At 54.0% G+C, this 20229-nt stretch overlaps 1 protein-coding gene across 1 annotated transcript in view; it reads right to left on the minus strand.

The window, feature by feature from the left end:
* Positions 1–15433, minus strand: part of SCN4A (sodium voltage-gated channel alpha subunit 4) — a 34543-nt gene extending 19110 nt beyond the window's left edge. Inside the window, exons 1-12 of the mRNA XM_023212120.3 lie at positions 15086–15433; positions 14884–15002; positions 14668–14757; positions 14254–14382; positions 13698–13789; positions 10509–10841; positions 8963–9026; positions 8584–8725; positions 6947–7156; positions 6150–6303; positions 3642–3880; positions 1719–1892 (exon numbers count right to left, since the gene is read on the minus strand). Coding sequence (XP_023067888.1) covers positions 1719–1892; positions 3642–3880; positions 6150–6303; positions 6947–7156; positions 8584–8725; positions 8963–9026; positions 10509–10841; positions 13698–13789; positions 14254–14382; positions 14668–14757; positions 14884–15002; positions 15086–15358 — 2019 coding nt within the window. The 5' untranslated portion in view covers positions 15359–15433. The remainder of the gene's footprint in view (positions 1–1718; positions 1893–3641; positions 3881–6149; positions 6304–6946; positions 7157–8583; positions 8726–8962; positions 9027–10508; positions 10842–13697; positions 13790–14253; positions 14383–14667; positions 14758–14883; positions 15003–15085) is intronic.
* Between the last annotated feature and the right edge of the window lie 4796 nt (positions 15434–20229).

Consider the following 20229-nt stretch of genomic DNA (forward strand, 5'->3'; position numbering starts at 1 on the left):
GTTAAATGGGAACACTCATTTTACCACCTCAGGCCCTTCATGCGTTAAAAAGAAAACAAGTTCGGGCAGGGCTCGGTGGCTCATGCCTGTAATTCCAGCACTTTGGGAAGCCGAGGCGGGCGGATCACTTGAGCTCAGGAGTTGGAAACCAGCTTGGCCAACATGGTGAAATCTTGTCTCTACTAAAAATACAAAAAATTAGCTGGGTGTGGTGGCGGGTGCCTGTAATCCCAGTTACTCAGGAGGCTGAGGCAGGAGAATCGCTTCAACCTGGGAGGCAGAGGTTGCAGTGAGCGGAGATTGTGCCTCTGCACTCCAGCCTGGGCTAAAGAGCGAGACGCCATTTCAAAAAAAGACGAAAAGAAAAGAAAAAAACAAGTCCTTATCTGTTAAAGATACAGACTACGGCTGGGAGCAGTGGCTCACACCTGTAATCCCAGCAGTTTGGGAGGCCGAAGAAGGTGTATCACTTGAGCCTAGGAGTTGGAGATCAGCCTGGGCAACATGGCGAAACCCTGTCCTACAAAAAATGCAAAAAATTAGCTAGGCGTGGTGGTCTGAGCCACCATGTGGTGGTCCCAGTTATGCATGAGGCTGAGGTGGGAGAATCACCTGAACCTGGGGAAGTCGAGGCTGCAGTGAGCAGTGATTGTGCCACTGCACTCAAGCCTGGGTGACAGAGAGACCCTGTCTAAAAAAATAACACAGACCAAAGTATTTACAAGTGAACCTATATGTTGGGATTTGCTTTCACAATAAAAATTGGGGAACAGATGCAACAGGAATTACAGAATGTTGACAGTTGTTGAAGCTGGGTACATAGGTACATGGAGGTTCATTATACTTTCTCTAAACTTTTGTGCATGCATGAAAAGGTCATCTGATAAAGTTTTTTTTTTTTTTTTTTTTAGACAGAGTCTCAATCTGTCACCCAGGCTGGAGTGCAATGGCGTGATCTCGGTTCACTGCAACCTCTGCCTCCCGGGTTCAAGCGATTCTCCTGCCTCAGCCTCCTAAGTGGCTGGAATTACAGGCGCTCGCCACCATGCCCGGCTAATTTTTGTGTTTTTAGTAGAGACCGAGTTTCACCATGTTGGCCAGGCTGGTCTTGAACTCCTGACCTCAGGTGATCCACCCACCTTGGCTTCCCAAAGTGTTGGGATTAGGCGTGAGCCACCACGTCCAGCTGATACAATTTTAAAAAGAGTAATAGTGTTCCTTATGGGGTGGTGGAAAGACAAACTCAGAGGTTCCAATCCTACACCTAATGAACTTCCAGAACCTCCGCTTTCAGGTCTGTAGTACGGGACTGGAGTTCCTGCTCCACTGCTGCTCAAGGTCACTAAGGAATCAAACACAGTGTTGGAGAGCATCTTGCCCATTTGCCGTCCCGGAAAAATTGCAAAGGGAATTGGGAAGGGTGGGGCAGGGCTGGAGGAGGAGGCTGCTTTTCCCTTTGTCAGGCTCCTCTGGGGCTGGTAATGTGACAGAGGTCACTTTGGTCCCCCCAGCAGCCCTACGAAAGAAAACAGGGCTCTCCTTTTCCCTGTTTTACAGGTAAGAAAGGTTCTGATAGGTAACAGGTGTGCACAAGGCAGAGGGGTCCTATTTTCAGCCCTCTGGCTTCCTGGGGTTTCTCCTCCCATCCCTGTGCCCACCCTCCTTATTCTCCTCAGCCCAGCCCCATCCCAGCCCCTGGCCCCGGGGCTTTTGAGTACCAGACGGAAGGAGCGGAGCACAGACAGTCCCTGTACGTTGGCCAGGCCTAGCTCTACCAGGCTGAGGGTGACGATGATGCTGTCGAAGATATTCCAGCCCTGCTGGAAATACTCGTAGGGGTCCATTGCAATCAGCTTGAGAACCATCTCTGCTGTGAAGATGCCTGTGAAGACCTAGGGAGTGGGGTGAGGCCCTGTGACAGAGCCTTGGGGAGCCCAGGGCCCTGGGAGTCTCCCACCCCACTCCCACCTTCTGGCAGAGGCTGCAGGGGCTGAGGGGAAGGGGTCCAGAGCCCTAGGAGGAGCAGTAGTGGCACGCATGGCCCATGTGTGTATAAGTGAGTGATGGAGGCAAAGGTCAAGCCATAGGGCTGAGGTGGGTACAACTCTGAAACCCGTTGCCATCCATTTCTGGCCTTGTGACAGTGGGCAAGGCACTTCACTACTTGGAGTCCCAACCCTGTCATAACATTCAACATTTGCAGGGCGCTCTGTGGTTCACTTTGTGACCTCATTGGCATCCTGATCTCTACAACATTGGGAGGGATTCTCACACACATTCCATGCATGAGCAGTTAAGGCTCAGCTAGCTGGGCAGCTAGCTGGCATCACAGCACCCACATGGGAACGAGCCACATCTCAAGCCTCAGGTGCTCAGTTCAGCATCCTGCCTCTATGCCTACAGCCTGTCCACAGGGACCAGTCCCAGGATCCTGAAAATCTTGGCAGACTCAAAGGTCTAGGGCAGGGACCAAAAGGAGCAAAATCAATGAGAAGACGACCAGAGCTGCCCCTGCCAACCCTGGACATGGGGTCTGAGGATTGCACAGTCCCTGAAAGCTCCCTGGGCACGGCTCCCCTCCTGCCAGGCACCAGCTGCCCTGGGTCCACAGCCTGCCCGGGCACATGCTGAGCCCCTCCCAGAGGCTGTTTCTGGCCACAGCAGGTGCCAAGACAGCAGCATAGTGTGGGCAGGGGCTGGGCAGGCGGGCAGACCCGGTCCATCACGCACATCCCAGCAGCTGTGCCATGAGTCCAGAGCATGCCCTTGCCCCTCCAGCCTGGCCTGGCCACGGCTGCCTCGGCACCTCTATGGGACAGAGGTGCCTGCCTTGAAGGCTGGGGAGCCCAGGGTTTGATGCTTGTGCCACCCACCCAGCCCCGGTTCTGTCCCAGACCCCAAATCTTACTCTCCCTGGCTTCCCCTAACCTTCAGGGTTGGGGAGTATCTCGCCCATTTGCCGTCCCGGAAAAATTGCAAAGAGAATTGGGAAGGGTGGGGCAGGGCTAGAGGAGGCGGTGGCTTTTCCCTTTGTCAGGCTCCTCTGGGGCTGGCAATGAGGTGATAATGCTCCTAATGGGCCTGGATAAGCGGGTGGATCAGCGGTGTCAACAATAGTGGAGCAGGAAAGGGCTGGAGAGAGGAGAAGCCTGGCCACGCTGGAGAAATAGGTGAGGGCTGGGGGAGTAGGCCCTGGAGCCCACTGGTCCTGGGGAGCCAGGGCTATAGGTCCCATTGCCAGATCCCTTGCCTCCTTTCAGGCCCATGACAACTTCTGGAAGTGGACAGACTTGTCAGCTAGCCCCTTCAACCCTATCTCCACACTCCCATTTCCTTACCCCTGCTTCCAGGGCACATGGTCTGGATCCCAGATCCCCAAGAATCCAGACCTTAAGAAGCCCAGCACCTCGCCCCCATCTCCCTGCCCCCAAATGTCCTGAAATCCCAGTTCTGTGTGCCATAGATCACCCCAAGTACCTCCCCACGTCAACTAATGCCCCCCATATGCTGGGAAAATCATCCCAGCTGTTCGCATGTGTCCCCCACCATGCCCCATATTTCCACACAGCCAGACAGCTCCACTGGGCTCCACCCCCTCCCATCCTGCCTATGAATGATCCCTCTCCCCCGCCCCTCCCTACCAGGTTGCCCACGGTGAGCACGTGGTCGAAGTGCTCCGTCATGGGGTAATGTTCCATGGCCATGAAGAGGGTGTTGAGCACGATGCAGATGGTGATGCCCAGGTCCACGAACGGGTCCATGACGATCAGGTGGATGATGTTCTTGAACTTCATCCACGGGACGCAGCAGTCCCATATGAGCACTTTGTGGGCGCACTTGTACCACCATGGTGGGCACTTCTGGTGGGCCTCTTCCAGTTCTGGGAGAGGGGTGGTAGCAGGTACCTGGTGAGGATTCTCCCCTCGCGTGCCCCAGTTCCACCTACCAAGCCCCGCCCCTTAGCGCTCCACATCTCAACCCTCTAGCGCAAGGCCTATTCCAAGTTCCACCGCCTCTTGCGTCACCCCTACTGTCACCTCCCTGTAACCTCCGCCCCACATGGCTTCACCCCAAAGCCCCGCCCTCTGAGCGCGGCCGGCTCCAAGCTCCTCAGTGAGCACCCTCCAGACCCTGCCCTCTAACTCCCGCCTACAGCCCCACCCCTGGAACCCCCGCGTCCTCAGAGCCCCGCCCCCTACTTCAAGCTCCACCATCACTCACTGCATCACCCTCCGGACACACCTCTCTAAACCCCGCCCACAGCCCCGCCCCTCAAAGCCCCGCCTCCTCAAAGCCCCACCCCCAGCTCCAAGTTCCTCCGCCTCACACAGCGCATCCTCTTGCCTGGCCCCTCTAAACCCCGCCCACATTCTCCACTCCTGAGGAAGCCCCACCTCCTCAAGCCCCGCCCCATAGTGCAGTAACTCACACGCCCACCTGCTCAGCAAACCTTTCCCCAAGCCCCACCTTTCAACGCCCTGCCTCAAGCCCCGCCCTCTTGGCTCACCCCACAAAGCCCCACCCCCTCAGGGAGCGGGACAGGACGCCCACCCGCTGCCAGAGGCCCAGGGCTGCGAGCCTGGCCTGTGAGATGCCCTAATCTGTCTGGGTCTGAGTTCCCAGGGACAGGTGGGAGGCCACTGCAGGGGCTTGGGTTCCAGCCCTACGAGCTGCTGGCTGGTGCCACTCTGCGCAGACAGATCCCTTGGGGATGCACTGTCGTTAATACCGGCCCCTCCAAAGTGTCCCCAGCTGGTCCATCCTTTCCCACTAGAGTGGCCTTCAAGAAATATCCCCTGTTCTTGCCACCCCAAAGCCATGAGTGCTTTGTAAGGACCGTGGGACGAAGCTGCTCCTCCTCCTCCTGGCCTTGGCGGGCTGTCTGGCTGTGTGGAAATCTGGGGCACAGTGGGGACACATGTGGAGTGTCCTTGGCCCAGGCATGATCTCACTTACTCATCACGGCAGGTAAATATAATCAGTGCCTCCAGGTAAATACAATAAGTGCCTCCCATTTCAAAGACAGAAGAAAAGGGACTGGAGTGGGTGGCAGCCCCATGGAGACCCTGGATTCATGCCAGGGAGGGTGTCTGAACCTCCCCCCCACACCCAGCAATTAGCACACTGAGTCTCACTCAAAGCCTCCCTAGTCTGCACCTCCACCCCTACCCTGTGCTTCTGCAGGTGCCCAAACAGGGTCTAAGGCCCAAAACTTCTCACAGTGGTCCCGGGAACGGCAGGGTGGAGAGGCCTCCTACCCCAGCATTCCCTGGGCACCCTCTGGCAGGGCATATGGGCACCTGGATACCTGTCATACAAGGTCAGGTGACATGGTGACCTCTAGAGATCTGCAAAGTCTTGCAGGCCCTCAACTCCCTGGCACAAGGCAAGCCGACCTGAGGAGGGAACCAGATCTCTCTGCGTCAGAATTCCTTTATTCTATTGTCCCTCTTTCCTGTGCTTCCTCCTTCCTGTGCTTCCTCCTTCCCTCCTGCCTCCTGACTTCCCTCCCTCTCATCCATCCATCCATCCACCCACCCATCCATCCGTCCATCCATCCGTCCGTCCGTCCATCCGTCCATCTATCCATCCATCCATCCATCCATCCATCCATCCATCCATCCATCCATCCATCCATCCATCTGTCGTGTTGTGTCTATTCACCCTCTCTCATCACAACATCCTTATTCTTCTGAGATTCGGCATGTGACACAGGGATTGGGGAGTCTGTCACTCTTCTTGGGCAGAATTTGACTTTCGGCCTTTAACTTTTACCCAGAGAACACTTGAGGAGCAGGATGTCCAATTTCCGGAACATTGGGCCTTCTGGTTAGTATTATTAGCCTGTGCTTCCCATTGGGCAGCCCCCAAGGCCCTCCCGGAAGTCCCCAGTTCCCACAGCAGCCTGGCCTTGCAGCTAGAACTGGGCCAGGTTAAGACAGGACTATATTTATCACAGCCGTTTCTTCTACACCAATATTAAGTTACTGTCCTGAAGCTGGTCCAGGCAGGCCCCACCCTGACCTCAGGGGCCTGAATGGGTAGAGGGGGCACAGGGCACTCATTTTCCATGGCATCCCTGTCCTCCTGAATCCAGTCTAGCCAGGCTCCACCCTACCTAAGTGGGCAGGGGGGCACAAGGCACTCACCTTCCATGGCATCAGAGATGCCGCTGTCTCCGCTGCCGCTCTGCCTTGGGGCTCCCTTCTCCCCTGGTGATGTGTCCAGGCTGCCATTGCAGTCTTTGCCATGGGCTGGGTCCCCATCTGCCTCCCCACCTTCCAGAGCTTGGGCGGCCTTGGCCTGTAGACCAGCAAGAGTGACGGGCAGGAAGTCCAGCTCTGAGCCAGAGGGATGGACTAATTGACCCTCAGAGCTTCTTCCAGAATCCTTCAGGGTAGCAGCCCTTCTTCCTGGCCTATGTCAGACTTAGTGCAGGTTGGGGAGGGATCCGCCTCCGTGGTGGTGGGGGTGACAGGGTAGGAACCAAAGTGACTGAGGACCCTCTGCCCTGAAGACCCTTGACTCTGATGCTCCTACTAACCCTCCACTTGTTGACAGAATGAGAAAATGGTCAGCCACTTCCTGGGGCTTCATCAGGACCTACCCCTCCCTCAGTATGGACTTTTCCACTACCCAGAAAGCATCACAAAACCAGAAATATTTGAGCTGGAAGAATATTTCAAGTTTAGCTACTCCAGATTCCTTGTTATAGACAGGGAAACTGAGGCACAGAGCAGAGAAATGCTTTTTCTACTGCTTGGATCCCCCCACCTCCCTGCCACCAGCAAAACTCCCAGCCCAGGGCCTTCTGCTTCTTCTGCCTCAAAACCCCTACCCCCGTGCCCTCCCTCATCCTCAGCCTCCCCAGGGAGAAGCCAGTGGCAGCCCCGGCTGAGGGAAGGTAGAGCCCTGGGTCCTCTATCTCCTTTCCCTGAGTCCAGACCTTCTCCAGCTCCTCCTGGTGCTTTTTGAACTTCTCGAGCATCTGCTGAAACTCCTCCTCTTTCTCCTTATCCTCGGCCAGGGTGGCCTCGTTCTGCTCGGCATACGCCATGGCCACCACGGCCAGGATCAGATTGATGAGGTAGAAGGAGCCCAGGAAGATGATGACCACGAAGAAGATCATGTAGGTCTTGCCAGCTGCTCGAAGGGTCTGGGAGCAGGGGGAGAGGGAGTGGAGGGGTCCTATGACATCCACCTCCTTTGACCCACTGCCCCTTTCCATTCATCCATTGCCCAGATGGGTAAGCAGAGCCCCTCCCTCACAGAGCCTGGGGAATTGATGGCTGTCACTGGCATGCTGAACTATGTTCTGGGGAACTTCAAAATATCTACTTGGGACTCAAGGGTTTTTGGTCTTCTGGCTTGGAGGAGGACAAAAGCCAGGCATCCTGAAATCAGAGAGCCAGGACAGAAAACTGGTGAACATAGGTTTGGGGTCAGCTTGAATTCTAGCTTTGCCACAGTGCCTGGCACCTAGTAAGAACTCAACAAATAATAGCTATTATTATTATTCTTTAATCAATTTATTTTTTTTTTTTTAGACATAGTCTCGCTCTGTTGCCCAGGCTGGAGTGCAGTGGTGTGATCTCGGCTCACTGCAACCTCCACCTCCCAGGTTGAAGTGATTCTCCTTCCTCAATCTCCTGCGTAGCTGGAATTACAGGTGTTCGCCACCAAACCTGGCTAATTTTGCATTTTTTGTAGAGACAAAAAATGGTTTTGCCATGTTGGCCAGGCTGGTCTCAAACTTCTGACCTCAAGTGATCTGCCTGCCTCAGCCTCCCAGTGTGCTAGGGTTACAGGCATGAGCCACTGCACCCGGCCAGTAGCTGTTATTATTTTTGTTATTGTTATCAACACCATCAATGTTAGAAACATCGCCAGGCATCAGAAGGCACTGTCCTTCCAGACTCAGCCTACCTTCCCTGCAAACAGCAGAAGCCAAATAAAATATGGGCAGCACTGAATTTCTTTCTTTCTTTTTTTTGAGACGGAATCTCACTCTGTCACCCAGGCTGGAGTGCAGTGGCGTGGTCTCGGCTCACTGCCACCTCCACCTCCCGGGTTCAAGCAATTCCCCCTCCTCAGCCTCCTGAGGAGCTGGGACTATGGGTGCGTGCCACCATACTCAGCTAATTTTTGTATTTTTAGTAGAGACGGGGTTTCACTATGTTGGCCAGGCTGGTCTCGAATTCCTGACCTCGTGATCCACCTCCGCCTCCTCAAATGTTGGGATTCAGGCGTGAGCCCCCGCGCCCGGCAGGCAGCACTGAATTTCTAAGCTGCCCTACTGGTTCTTGTGAGGCCTAAGGGTTCCTGGGCTTGTGCCTGCACTAGGCCCAGACCTCATCTCTGAAAGCAAAGGTGTGGAAAGAATTAAAGCCATGGCTTGGCTCGGGGCAGGTGTCCAGTTTCAGAAAGCGCAAGCTCCTATAAGGGCACTGTGGGAGTCCATGAGGAGATGGCCCAGTTGAGGGGTTGGCCATCCTGCGGTAGGCCCCATCAGGCCCTGAAGAGGCTGCAGGGATGGAGGTGGAGTGGCTGTAGGGTTGGGGGGCAGGGTTGGGGCAGTTGTACCAGCTGGAAGAGGTTCTCCCAATAGTCCTGTGTCATGAGGCGGAAGAGAGCCAGGAAGGCCCAGCTGAAGGTGTCGTAGCTGGTGTAGCCATAGTTGGGGTTCCGCCCGGTCTTGATGCACTCATAACCCTCAGGGCAGTGCCTAGGGATAGGACAGGGGGCTAGGTTTAGGGTAGGAGGAGCACTCCAGCTGGGGACAGATGGGGGCCCCAAGGGAAAAAAATCCGTCAGTTCTGCCTGTGTCCCCCAAACAGAAAAGCATTCCATCCATACCCATAAGTTTCCCTGCACTCCCATCCACCCCAGGTCCTTGTCTCTATCAGCTCCCACCTTCCAAGACCCCTGGGGCACATTTTCTGCATCCCTTAGCATCACTCACCCAGCATCACTGCTGTTCCCACAGAGTAGGGCATCGTTGGAGCCCTCCAGGAAGTAGAAGTTCCCTTTGGGAGTCAGAGGCCACAGAGGAGGCAAGTCACCCACATGGACACAGTGTGAGCACCTGAGCCCATTGCACACCTGTGGACAGGTCTGCGTGTACCACATAAACCAAATGGATGTTCCCTGGCTGCCCCTTCCCCATCCTTTAAGGACAGCTCCAAGTTCCAAGGTCTCTGGGTAGGGACTTGGCAGGGAGCTCAGCTGCAAGCACTGTCAGCCCAGTGCCCAGTGTAGGCGAAAAGTCAGGACACAGCAGCACAGACAGGGAACGTGTATGTGTGTGCATGGGGCTATTGTGTACCTGTGCAGGGCACCTGAGTGAAGGTGTGTGTGGGCTGGAATCCCGGTACCAGGGTGAGAAGGAGTACCTTTTCCTAATTTGCAAGAAGGCACTATGTAGACTAACAGTGGCTGTGTGAGAATGTGTGTGTTTCTGGCATGTGTGCCTGTGAAGATGTGAATAGGATGTGGGTGTGTGGGTGGGTGAACGGTGACCCTGCCAGGGTGTGAGCATGTGGTGTGATGAAGGAGGACAGGCGGTGCACAGGTTAGGGAGTAGGAACTATAGGCTTGCTTTGTCTAGTGAGAGCTTCAGGATTTTTCTTTTTCTTTCTTTTTTTTTTTTTTTTTTTGAGACCGAGTTTCACTCTTGTTGCCCAGGCTGGGGTGCAATGGCATGATCTCGATTCACTGCAACCTCCGTCTGCCAGGTTCCAAGCTATTCTCCTGCCTCAGCCTCCCAAGTAGCTGGGATTACAGGCACCATGCCCAGCTAATTTTTGTATTTTTGGTAGAGACGGAGTTTCACCACGTTGGTCAGACTGATCTGGAACTCCCGACCTCAGGTGATCTGCCTGCCTCGCCCTCCCAAAGTGCTGGGATTACAGGCATGAGCCACCACGCCTGGCACTTTAGGGTTTTTAAAACAGTTTGCCATTTGTTGTTGCACTAACCCTTTGAGGAAGGTATTGTTATCTTGATTTTATAGGTGAGGATTCAGAGGGCTAGGGAGATCAAGTGACTAGTCAGAGGTGACACAGGCTGCAAAGTGCTGGATTTAAGCTCAGGTCCTCACCAGCCAATTTGTCTCGTAAGAAGTGGAGGCAGGGTGGGGTGCGGTGGCTCACGTCTGTAATCCCAGCACTTTGGCAGTCTGAGGTGGGAGGATCAGGAGTTCGAGGTCAATAGTTCAAGACCAGCCTAGCCAACATGATATAACCCTATCTTTACTAAAAATACAAAAATTAGCTGGGCCTGGTGGCACATGCCTGTAATCCTAGCTACTTGGGAGGCCGAGGCAGGAGAATCGCTTGAAGCCAGGAGGTGGAGGTTGCAATGAGCTGAGATGGCGCCATTGCACTCCAGCCTGGGTGACAGAGTGAGACTCTGTCTCAAAAAAAAAAAAAAAAAAGAAAATATGGGAGCAGAGGCTACCCTAGGGACTGGGACAGGATCCCCTTTGCCTGTCCACTTTCCATTCTTACCTTCATCATTGATGTAGGCGTCCCAGTCAAAGGTATCATTGGTGGCCCAGCTTGCATGGCTGTTCCACGTGTCGTTGGCATACCATGAGTCATTGCCATACCACATCTCATTGCCATACCATGTGTCATTGCCGTACCACGTGTCATTACTGTACCACGTGGTGTTGGTGTCGTTGAATGGCGGGGGCCAGCGCACACACTTCTGCCTCAGGTTTCCCATGAAGAGCTGCAGTCCCACCAGCGCAAAGACGCTCAGACAGAAGACAGTGAGGATCATCACATCCGACAGCTTTTTCACCGACTGGATCAGCGCCCCCACAATTGTCTTTAGCCCTGACCGCAGAGAGGGCAAGGATATTGGCAGGGGGCAGGGCAGGGTGATAACAGCGCCCCCCCCAGCCTCCACCAACAAGCTTTTTCCTACTCCATCTCCAAGGCTTGACTTACTGAGCACCACTACTTCCCCGAAGCCTTCTGAAATTAACCCCACCCTTCTCTGATCACATCCTCAATCTAGAGCCTTCAGATGGCCGCAGACACTCAGCCACTAGGAGAAGGAACTATAAAGACCTGATGGGCTGTTGCCTGACCTATAGAGCAAACAAAGGCATACAGTAGAGCTTAATACATGTCACTAGGTTAACGCTCTCAAAGTGTGTTCAACAGAACACTCATCTCCCATGCTGTGCCCTTAAAACGCAGGGGGTTGATAATGTTTGGGAAAAGCTGCGCTCTAGATTCTGCTCTTGGAGAGTCATTATGTAGATGATCCTATCAAAGGCTCTGAAAAGTCCTGCAGAAATAAACAAAAACTTTATTTGTATTTATTTATTTAGAGACAGAGTCTCGTTCTGTCACCCAGGCTGGAATCCAGTGGCACGATCTTGGCTCACTGCAATCTCTGCCTCCTGGGTTCAAGTGATTCTCCTGCCTCAGCCTCCCGAGTAGCTGGGATTACAGGTGTGTGCCACCACACCCAGCTCATTTTTTGTTTTTTGTTTTTTTTTGTATTTTTAGTAGGGATGAGGTTTCACTACGTTGGACAGGCTGGTCTCGAACTCCTGGCCTCAAGTAATCAACCTGCCTCAGCCTCCCAAAGTGCTGGGATTACAGGCATGAGCCACCTCGCCCGGCCTATGAAACAAAAACTTTAATCTCATGTATCCTTAACATATTTGACCATAGAACCCTTTTTCTTAAAATGCCTAGTAACATCCAAAGAACAGCAGAAGCTCTAGACTGACCTTGAAACATCATTATATTCTTTAGACAGACAAAGGCATAAACAATGCTGAAAGAATCCCAGGGCAGATTCCCATCACCTATGGAAGAGCCATAACTTCTTCCTTGGGCCTAATCATAGTGCCTCTTGCGTTAATATGACTTCATTTCCTTTTCTTATCCTGATATGGAAAACAAATGCTCGGCAGCCTCCTTATAAAAGCCCTCCTGCGCCCTGAGGATGCCGGTAGCTGGCATAGAGGAAAGGCAACGCCGTCTTGCTCAGTGGCCAATGTACAGTGTGGAATTTTGGAAATGCTTCCTCTCCTGGGTCTCACACCTTCCTCGGCTGCAGTCAGAGGGCTTTAGACTAGAAGAGAGCTCAGGTACTTTCTTTCTTTTCTTTTTCTTTTTTCTTTCCTTCCTTCCTTCCTTCTTTCTTTTTTTGATATAGAGTCTTGCTCTGTCGCCCAGGCTGGAGGGCAGTGGTGTGATCTCGGCTCACTGCAACCTCTGCCTTTTTGGTTCAAGCAATTCTCTTGCCTCAACCTCCCAGGTAGCTGGCATTACAGGCACATGCCACGATGCCCAGCTTATTTTTGTATTTTTAGTAGAGACAGGGTTTCACCATGCTGGCCAGGCTGGTCTCGAAGTCCTGACCTCAAGTGATTCACCCATCTCGGCCTCCCAAAGTGCTGGGATTACAGGCGTGGGCCACCACACCTGGCCTCAGGTACTTTCTCACATTAGGATTTAACAGTTTCCCTTCTTCTGAGAGCCTGATCTCTATCCTTTTTCTTTTTCTCCTTTACTGGGAGAGAATCTCCAGTTTCTCCACATGCTCTTGTGCGGGTCTGAATGATCAGATTCTATTGATCACATGCTTCTTGATGCATTACTTTGAAATTGCCCTGGCCTTATTGCTCAGCAGGTGCCTGCTGTGTTCCTAATTGAGCTCTCAGGGCTCTGACTTTTCCTCATGGAGTCCTTTTGTGTCTTTCTCTGCTCTGCTTGGTCTGCTTATTTTATTGAGCACACGCATATATATCACAAACCACGGGTCAGGGACTGTGAGGGCCTTACAGATATTAAGGCATTTAATCCTTACAACAATCTAAAGAGTGGTACTATTAGTCTGCATATTCTACAGATAAGGAAACTGAGACATGGACAGGGTGAGGCACTTGCCCAAAGTTAAAGTTAGGAAGTAGTAGAGGTGAGAATTGAAACCAGGCAGTCAGGCTCCAGAATCTGTGCTTTTTTTTTTTTTTTTTTTTTTTTTTTGAGACAGAGTCTTGTTCTTTTTCCCAGGCTGGAGTGCAGTGGCAAGACTACAGCTCATGGTAGCCTCAATCTCCTGGGCTCAAACTATCCTCCCGCCTCAGCCTCCCAAGTAGCTGGGACTATAGGAGAGCATAACCAGGCCCAGCTAATTTCTTTTCTTTTTTTTTTTGTTTTGAGATGGAATCTCAATCTGTTGCCCAGGCTGGAGTGCAGTGGCATGATTTTGGCTCACTGCCACCTCTGTCCCCCAGGTTCAAGTGATCCTCCTGCCTCAGCCTCCTGAGTAGATGGGACTACAGGTGCACACCACCATGCCAGGCTAATTTTTGTATTTTTAGTAGAGACAGGGTTTTGCCTTGTTGGCCAGGCTGGTCTCAAACTCCTGACCTTAGTTGATCCACCCACCTCGGCCTCCCAAAGTGCTGGGATTACAGGCATGAGCCACCGTGCCCAGCTGAGTCTGTGCGCTTAACAACCTTGCCATGCTGCCTCTCAAATGCCTATCCTTCCAAGTAGAACTCCTTCTGCCCTCTGGTCACACGGGCCCCTCTGGATCCTGGCTTTGCTGTGAGTTCTACAAAAACACCAGCCTGGGAGTGTTGTGACACTGAGTCAGGTTCCAGGCCTGCGCGTGGTACGGGGGTCTCTCGGCTCAGGCAGAGGGTCCCTGCACCTCCCCAGTACCTGGGATGACCGTGATGGTTTTGAGGGCCCGCAGCACCCGGAAGGTCCTCAAGGCTGAGATGTTGCCCAAGTCCACAAACTCTGTCAGGTACCTGGGTAGGGGGTGGAGGGGGTGGGAACTGTCAGAGGCTGGGGTGGGTGGTAGGACAGAAATCAGGGCTTCTCCAGGCCTGGAATGAGGATTCCCAAGAAACTGGGGTACCACAGGGTCTGGAGGGCAGGGAAGACACCCCAAATCTCCTCTGGGAGCCCAAGAGTTGGGAAGGACAGTGCAGGAGCTCTGGGGGAGTGGGGATGGCAAAGATAGCCTGGCTCGCCCAGCGGGTGAGGGCCCATGGCCTGTGGGTCAGGGCTGCCTCGTGTGATTATCGGGAGTCCATCAGGAAAGCTCTGAGCCAGACCCTGAGAATGGCAGTTTCTAGAATTGTGCAGCTCCCTATCTGCATAACTGACCAATGTCCCCTGCAGCCCTCAGCCCAGGCAGTTGCCCTCTTTGAGGCCTGGCCCCGTCCCCTCACACACTCCAGCCTCAGGATGTCCTGGGGCCCCTGCTCACGCCATCATGATGACGCTGAAGTCCAGCCAGTTCCAGGGGTCCCGGAGGAATGTGAAGTCGTCGACACAGAAGCCTCGGGCCAGTATCTTGATGAGGGACTCAAAGGTGTAGATCCCCGTGAAGGTGTACCTGGCGGGGAGAGGGCCGGCCAGGGCAGACATGTCACCTGGGCAGGGGTGAGTGTGACAATGACAGACCCCAAGAAGGGAGGGACACAGAAATGAAATATGCCACTCAGGTGGCTGAGGACACTAGTGAATGATAGTGTGGCCACCCCGGGGGCTCAAGGTGCGGATGAGGGTCACGGTGACAGTGTGTCTCCCTGAAAGACAAGAGCAGCATCACACAGAGGTGCAGACACCCTAAACGGGCTGTGTCCCAGGGCTGGAGAGCTCAGGGAGCAGGGAGACTTACTCCACATTCTTGGACCAGGGAGGCGGGTCACTCATGGTCATGAAGACGCAGTTGGTCAGGATGGTGATCATGATGAACATGCTGAACAGCGTGGGGCAGGGTCAAGGAAAGTGAGGAAGCAGCTAGGATGGGAGGTGACAGAGGGTCTCCTGGGCCAGAGCACCCCATCTCGCCCATCCCTAACCCCTTCCGCCTCTCCCGTCTCAGGCAGGATATGCGTGGATGAGCACCTTGATGGCCCCGCGCCTGACCAGGCTGAAGGGGCTCAGCAGGTAGAGAGCGGGTGTGGCGGAGAAGCGGAAGATGGCCTTGCCCTTGTTGAGTACGATGAAGGTCTAAGGTGGGGAGAGAGGCTGTGAGGCCCAGGGACAGACAGATGGACTGCAGACAGACAGAGGGGGCCCTCCCAGGCCCAGACCTTCTTGTCGCTGTAGTAGGGATCCAGGTCCTCCAGGGGGATGCCGATGACCTCCGGTGGGGGGTCCCCATAGATCATGGGTAGGTTCTTGCCAGCCTCCAAGTCACTTCGTGGCTTCCGTTCGGGCTCCTCGATCTCCATCTGCTTGTTCCGCTGCAGCCGGGCTTCCTCCTCCACCACCCGCTGTTCTATGGCTGCCAGGGACTCCCGGGTGAAGGGACGCAAGCACTCAGGGCCCAGAGGCACCAGGGTGCACAGAGATGGTCTGGCCATCCTCGCATCCTGGGCTCAGAGACCAGGAGGGTGGTGGGTGGCCAAGGGAGCTGCAGTGCGCAGCCCCGGAGTGCTAGGCGGCCGCCCCTCCCTGGGCCGGCCGTCCACTCCTCACCTCCTGCTTGCCCAGTGGCTGAGCCGGGGAGGTGGGCGTGCAGGCTCTGTCGGGACTGGGAGATGTACCTGCAAGGCCCAGGTGCTGCTGCTGCACGGGTGCTGGGCACAGAGCATCACCCCTGGCCCCACACCACGCTTTCCCCAGCAGTGGCAGGGGCCACCCCCAGGACCAACGGCAAACCAACCAGATTCTTTGTGGCCTTGGGACTTGGGACCAACACCCTCGTGCCTTCGACTGCCTCCTGGGCTCAAGCTCTGGGAACTGTGTGGCTTCAGCCTAATGGGACAGAGAGAGAATCACAGCTGACTGTGCTCAGTTGACCTCTGGATGGGCCAAGATGAGGGGCCTGGTTGGGGGGTTAGCCCAAAGTGGGACTGCCACAGGAACTTCATCCTGAGGGCCAATGTGGATCCTGATATTGGCCACCTGGAGATGTAGGTGGAGACCATGAAGGTGGCAGCAAGGTTCTGTGCAAAAATGTTGCTGTGATTGATTAGTGATGTCTGCCAGGGGCGCAAGGGGGAAGAATGTGGTGCCTCAGCCTGTATTTGCCATCCCTGGCCTGGAGGGAAGGGAAAAGGAAGATGCGGGTAGGTGTGGATTCCTCTTTCCTGACCTTTGGAGTACTTGGTGTTGGGCTGGGAGAGGGAAGAAGGAAGGGCCTTGGACCCGGCAGAGGTCTCCCAGCAGTTCCCTCCCACTGCCCTGGGGGCCCTAGCCCACTGGGCAGACAGGGGGAACTGGGAGAGGAACATTGAGTCTGGAGAGCTGCAGATGCTAACATAGAAGAGAAGGACATACAGGGAAGGTCACAGGGACAAGGAGATAGACAACTCCAATGGTGGGGGCAGGGCTAGAGCTCCTGGGGACTGCTTTTGGCTGGTGGATGCACATACTGGATGGGGGGAAGGGGCACCCACCAGGAGCCTTTGATGCCTGTGAGCATTGTGTGGACTGGGCCCCACCTGGCCCCTCTCCCCTGCCCAGCCCTCCAGAGCCTGTTCCCTGTAGAAGGGAGGGAGGATCACTTATTGCAAATGGCCCTGGGGGAATGATCACATCAGCAGGCAGTTGCAGAGAGACCCCTGCAGCCCAGCCACACACAGCCACCGCGAGACCCACATGGACAGACCTGGAGCCACTCCTGCACCACAGAGACCTGGACAGACCCCTAGAGACTCCCAAGCCACACCTGAGGGTGGCCCTCTCCCAGTGGACCTTAACCCCTGCAGCAGTGCCCCTGCCCTGGTCAGCACAGGCACTTCTCAGGCTTGATCAACGGGTGGGGAGGGTGGCCAGGGAGAGGCCAGAGTCATTGGGCAGAGCTGGCCACGCCTCCATGCCTGGCTTCCCAGCTGCTCCCTACAGCACCCAGGGAGTCGTGTTTCCACGGGGATGACTCTGCTTATTCCTGCCAACCCTGCCCTCAGCTGCTCATTGGCCCCCATCGTGAGCGTGCGTGTGCACGTGCACACACACTTGCACACACAGGCAAACGCACGTACACCCGGCCTGGAGCCACCCCTCATGCAGACCTTCCCAGTTGCATCTCACAGCTCTGTCGTATACCTTGCCATCTTCCTCCCCATCACCCACCGCACATACACCCCCACATGCTGCTTGTCACTACGCAGAAGGTGCCAACCAGCCAGGTGGCTTTGAAGAGACCCCAGGGCTGCTGTGCACCCACCCAGTCCACAATCCCTGCTGCGACGATCCTCCTGTCCTGATACTGCTCACTCTTCATTACAGGAGCCCAAGTAGGGCCACAAAAGCCCACAGACACATAGTCTGGCTCCCAACCCCAGCACTCGAGGAAATGACTCTCACCTGAGTCACCAGAGCTCCCCAGAGGACAGATCCAGTGTTTTCCTCCCCACCGGCCCTCCTGAGCTTCCCACACTGCTCACCACCTTTCTTCTTGGGAGCAGGACATCACCTGCGCGTCCGGCCACTCTCCCCAGCTCTGCTCTGGGACCTGCCCCTTCCCTGCCCCTGGAAGATGCTTCTTCTCTGGGGCCTGTTCTGCAGCTTGTTTTTTTTTTTTTTTTTTGCACAGCACCCTTCAAAATGTTCACTTCCTCCTAATTTCCTCTTCTCCTAGGTCTCCATTACCCCTGAGGTCTGGCTGTTTTGTAATGTGAGGGAAAGAATGTCCTCACTGGTTCCACTTGTTGAAGCTGGCTTTGGTTGGTGGTTGCCCGAAGCATCTTGGTGGTAGATCTGGCCAATTCCACACCCTACTGAGGCTCCCTCTCCAGTGTCACTGCCCTTTCCACCCTCCATCCCTCACCTGCTCTGTTCAAATAACCTCCCTGAGTGGTGACATGCTCCTGTAGTCCCAGCTACAGAGGCAGGAGGATCCCTTAAGCTCAGGAGTTCGAGGCTGCAGTGAGCCACGATGGTGCCACTGTCCTCTAGCCTGGGTGACAGAGTGAGACCCTGTCTCAAAAACCAACTGAAAAAACCCCTCCCACTGGGCTCTCCCCTAGACTACCATAAATATTTGTAAAATCACAAATTTCACCCCTGCTTAAATATTTAATGGCTTTCCACTGCTTAAGAGTAAGTCCTAAGCCCTACCCAGGGCTCCCAAGGCCCTCCATGATCAGATCCCTACCTCATCGCCTACCCTTCCCCCATCCTCTGGCCATGCTACCTCCATTTTCAAAAATGGGCCAAGTTATTTCCCACCCTCCTACCCTAACCCCCATGCCTTTGCTTGTGGTTTGCTCTCCTCCCAGAGCACCCATCTTCTTTGTCTCCCTGGAGAACTTCCATTCATCTTTCTAGACTCAACCCACACACAAAAACCACCTCCTCCAGGAAGCCCTCCGTGGGTACCCTAGCCAGGTGGAACTCTCCCCTTGTTTGTGTCACCAGCTCAATAAAAGTTTAGCAAATGAATAAGTGAGTGAATTACGGGGGCACTCCACCTTAGCTCTTTTCTCCTTTAAACACATCCTGAACCTAAATCATAACCAGAAACCGTATCTCCTCTGAAATCACCACTTCAAGCTCTCCCCTTGCCCCTGCCACCTCAGCTCCTGGCTCAGGGGCCCAGTTGCTATAATCTTTGGGCACCTTCAATTCTTTGACCCTGCACTTTCTCCCTCTCCATCAGACTGCTTCTGACTTCACGTCCCTCCTCATCTAGCCTCACTTAGAAGATCATCATTCTGTTCCCTCCTCCACAACTCCCAGGGTGTGATCGCTCTCCTTCTATCACACTGTCCTGGGGAACCCCTAAATGCATGTCCCCAGCTCTGTTTTTCCAAAGTCAGCCCTGAGCTGGAGAACTGTGGCTGGGGAAATGGTATGACCAGGTTGAGCTCATCTTAAATTCATGGTCACATACTCTGGGTTTGTCCGCAATCCTGCCAGCCCTGTAGTGTGGATTTTTCTGGTAGGCTCACTTTTCCACTTTTTGAAAAGAACTATTTCATGCCTTCTCCTCTTTCCTCAGACCTCCACACCCCTCCCCATGTGCCTCCCAGCTGATGGTCTTCCCTGGGGAAGGAAGAACCACCACACACTGTCAAATCCACAGAACCGTCTCCCCATCCCACCCCATCCTGTTAGAATAATAATAATAAGCAAGAGTCAGGCTTTCCCGGGGCTCAGGACCCCAGCCCCTCTTGCTTCTCAAAGACCTCTCCAGGTGTCCTCTCTCTACAGCCCATCCACCTCTCCCCATCTGTGAACAGACTCGGGTTTCCCCCACTTTAAAAACAATGGCAGTGGTGATAAAACTCCCCTTCTGGCCCCACACCTCCCTGCATCTATTGCCCTATTTTCCTGTTCGTCTTCAGAGTAAAACTTCTTGGAAAGTGTCTACACCAGCTGTCTTGACTTCCTTACCTTTCATTCTCTCTCCAATCCATTCCAACCTGGCTTCCCTTTCCCTCAACTGAAACTACTTTTGTCAAGTCACTAACACCCTCCCTGCTGCCAAGTCCAGTGAACACGCTTCTGTCCTCAGCTCCATACAGCCCAGTTGGCCACAGCCCCTTTCTGGAAGCACTTGATTCTCGCAGCCTCCATGGAAGCTGCTCACTGTTTACCTTCCACATCCCTGGCTGCTCTATATCACTTTCCTCTGCTTGTCCTGATTTCTCTCCCCAGTCTCTAAAGATTTTCAGGGTTCAAGCTGGTTCGGGGTGGCATCATTCCTATGACTGTAAATAATGTTGTGTGGCCAGGCACAGTGTCTCACGCCTATAATCCCAGTGCTTTGGGAGGCCAAGGTGGGAGGATCTTTTGAGCCTAGGAATTGGAGACCAGTCTGGGCAACAAAGTGAGACCCTGTCTCCACGAAAAATAAAATAATTAACTGGGTGTGATGATGTGTGCCTATAGTCCCAGCTATTCAGGAGGCTGAGGCAGGAGGATCACTTGAACCCACGGAAGTAGAGTCTGCAGTGAGCTGTGATTGCGCTACTGCACTCCAGCCTGGACGATAGAGCAAGACCCTGTCTCTAAAAATCAATAAATACAATAAAATAATAAGTCAATTATAAAATAATAAGCTCATGAATCATAGTCATGTCATGGGAATGGGAACGTGATAGACGTCTCCCTTGAAGTCCAGGCTAGTATATTCAACTGCCCCCGCACGGCTCCACTGGGATGGCTCACACCCTCCCAACTGCAATCAGACGTTTGCATTTTCCACTGTTCCGCCCAGGAAATGGCATCACTGCTACTGGCTGCTCAAATCAAAAATTAGGGTGTCTCCCTGAATTCTCCTTTT

The sequence above is a fragment of the Piliocolobus tephrosceles genome, chromosome 16 (genome assembly GCF_002776525.5).
Source record: "Piliocolobus tephrosceles isolate RC106 chromosome 16, ASM277652v3, whole genome shotgun sequence".
Taxonomy (NCBI): Eukaryota; Metazoa; Chordata; class Mammalia; order Primates; family Cercopithecidae; genus Piliocolobus; species Piliocolobus tephrosceles.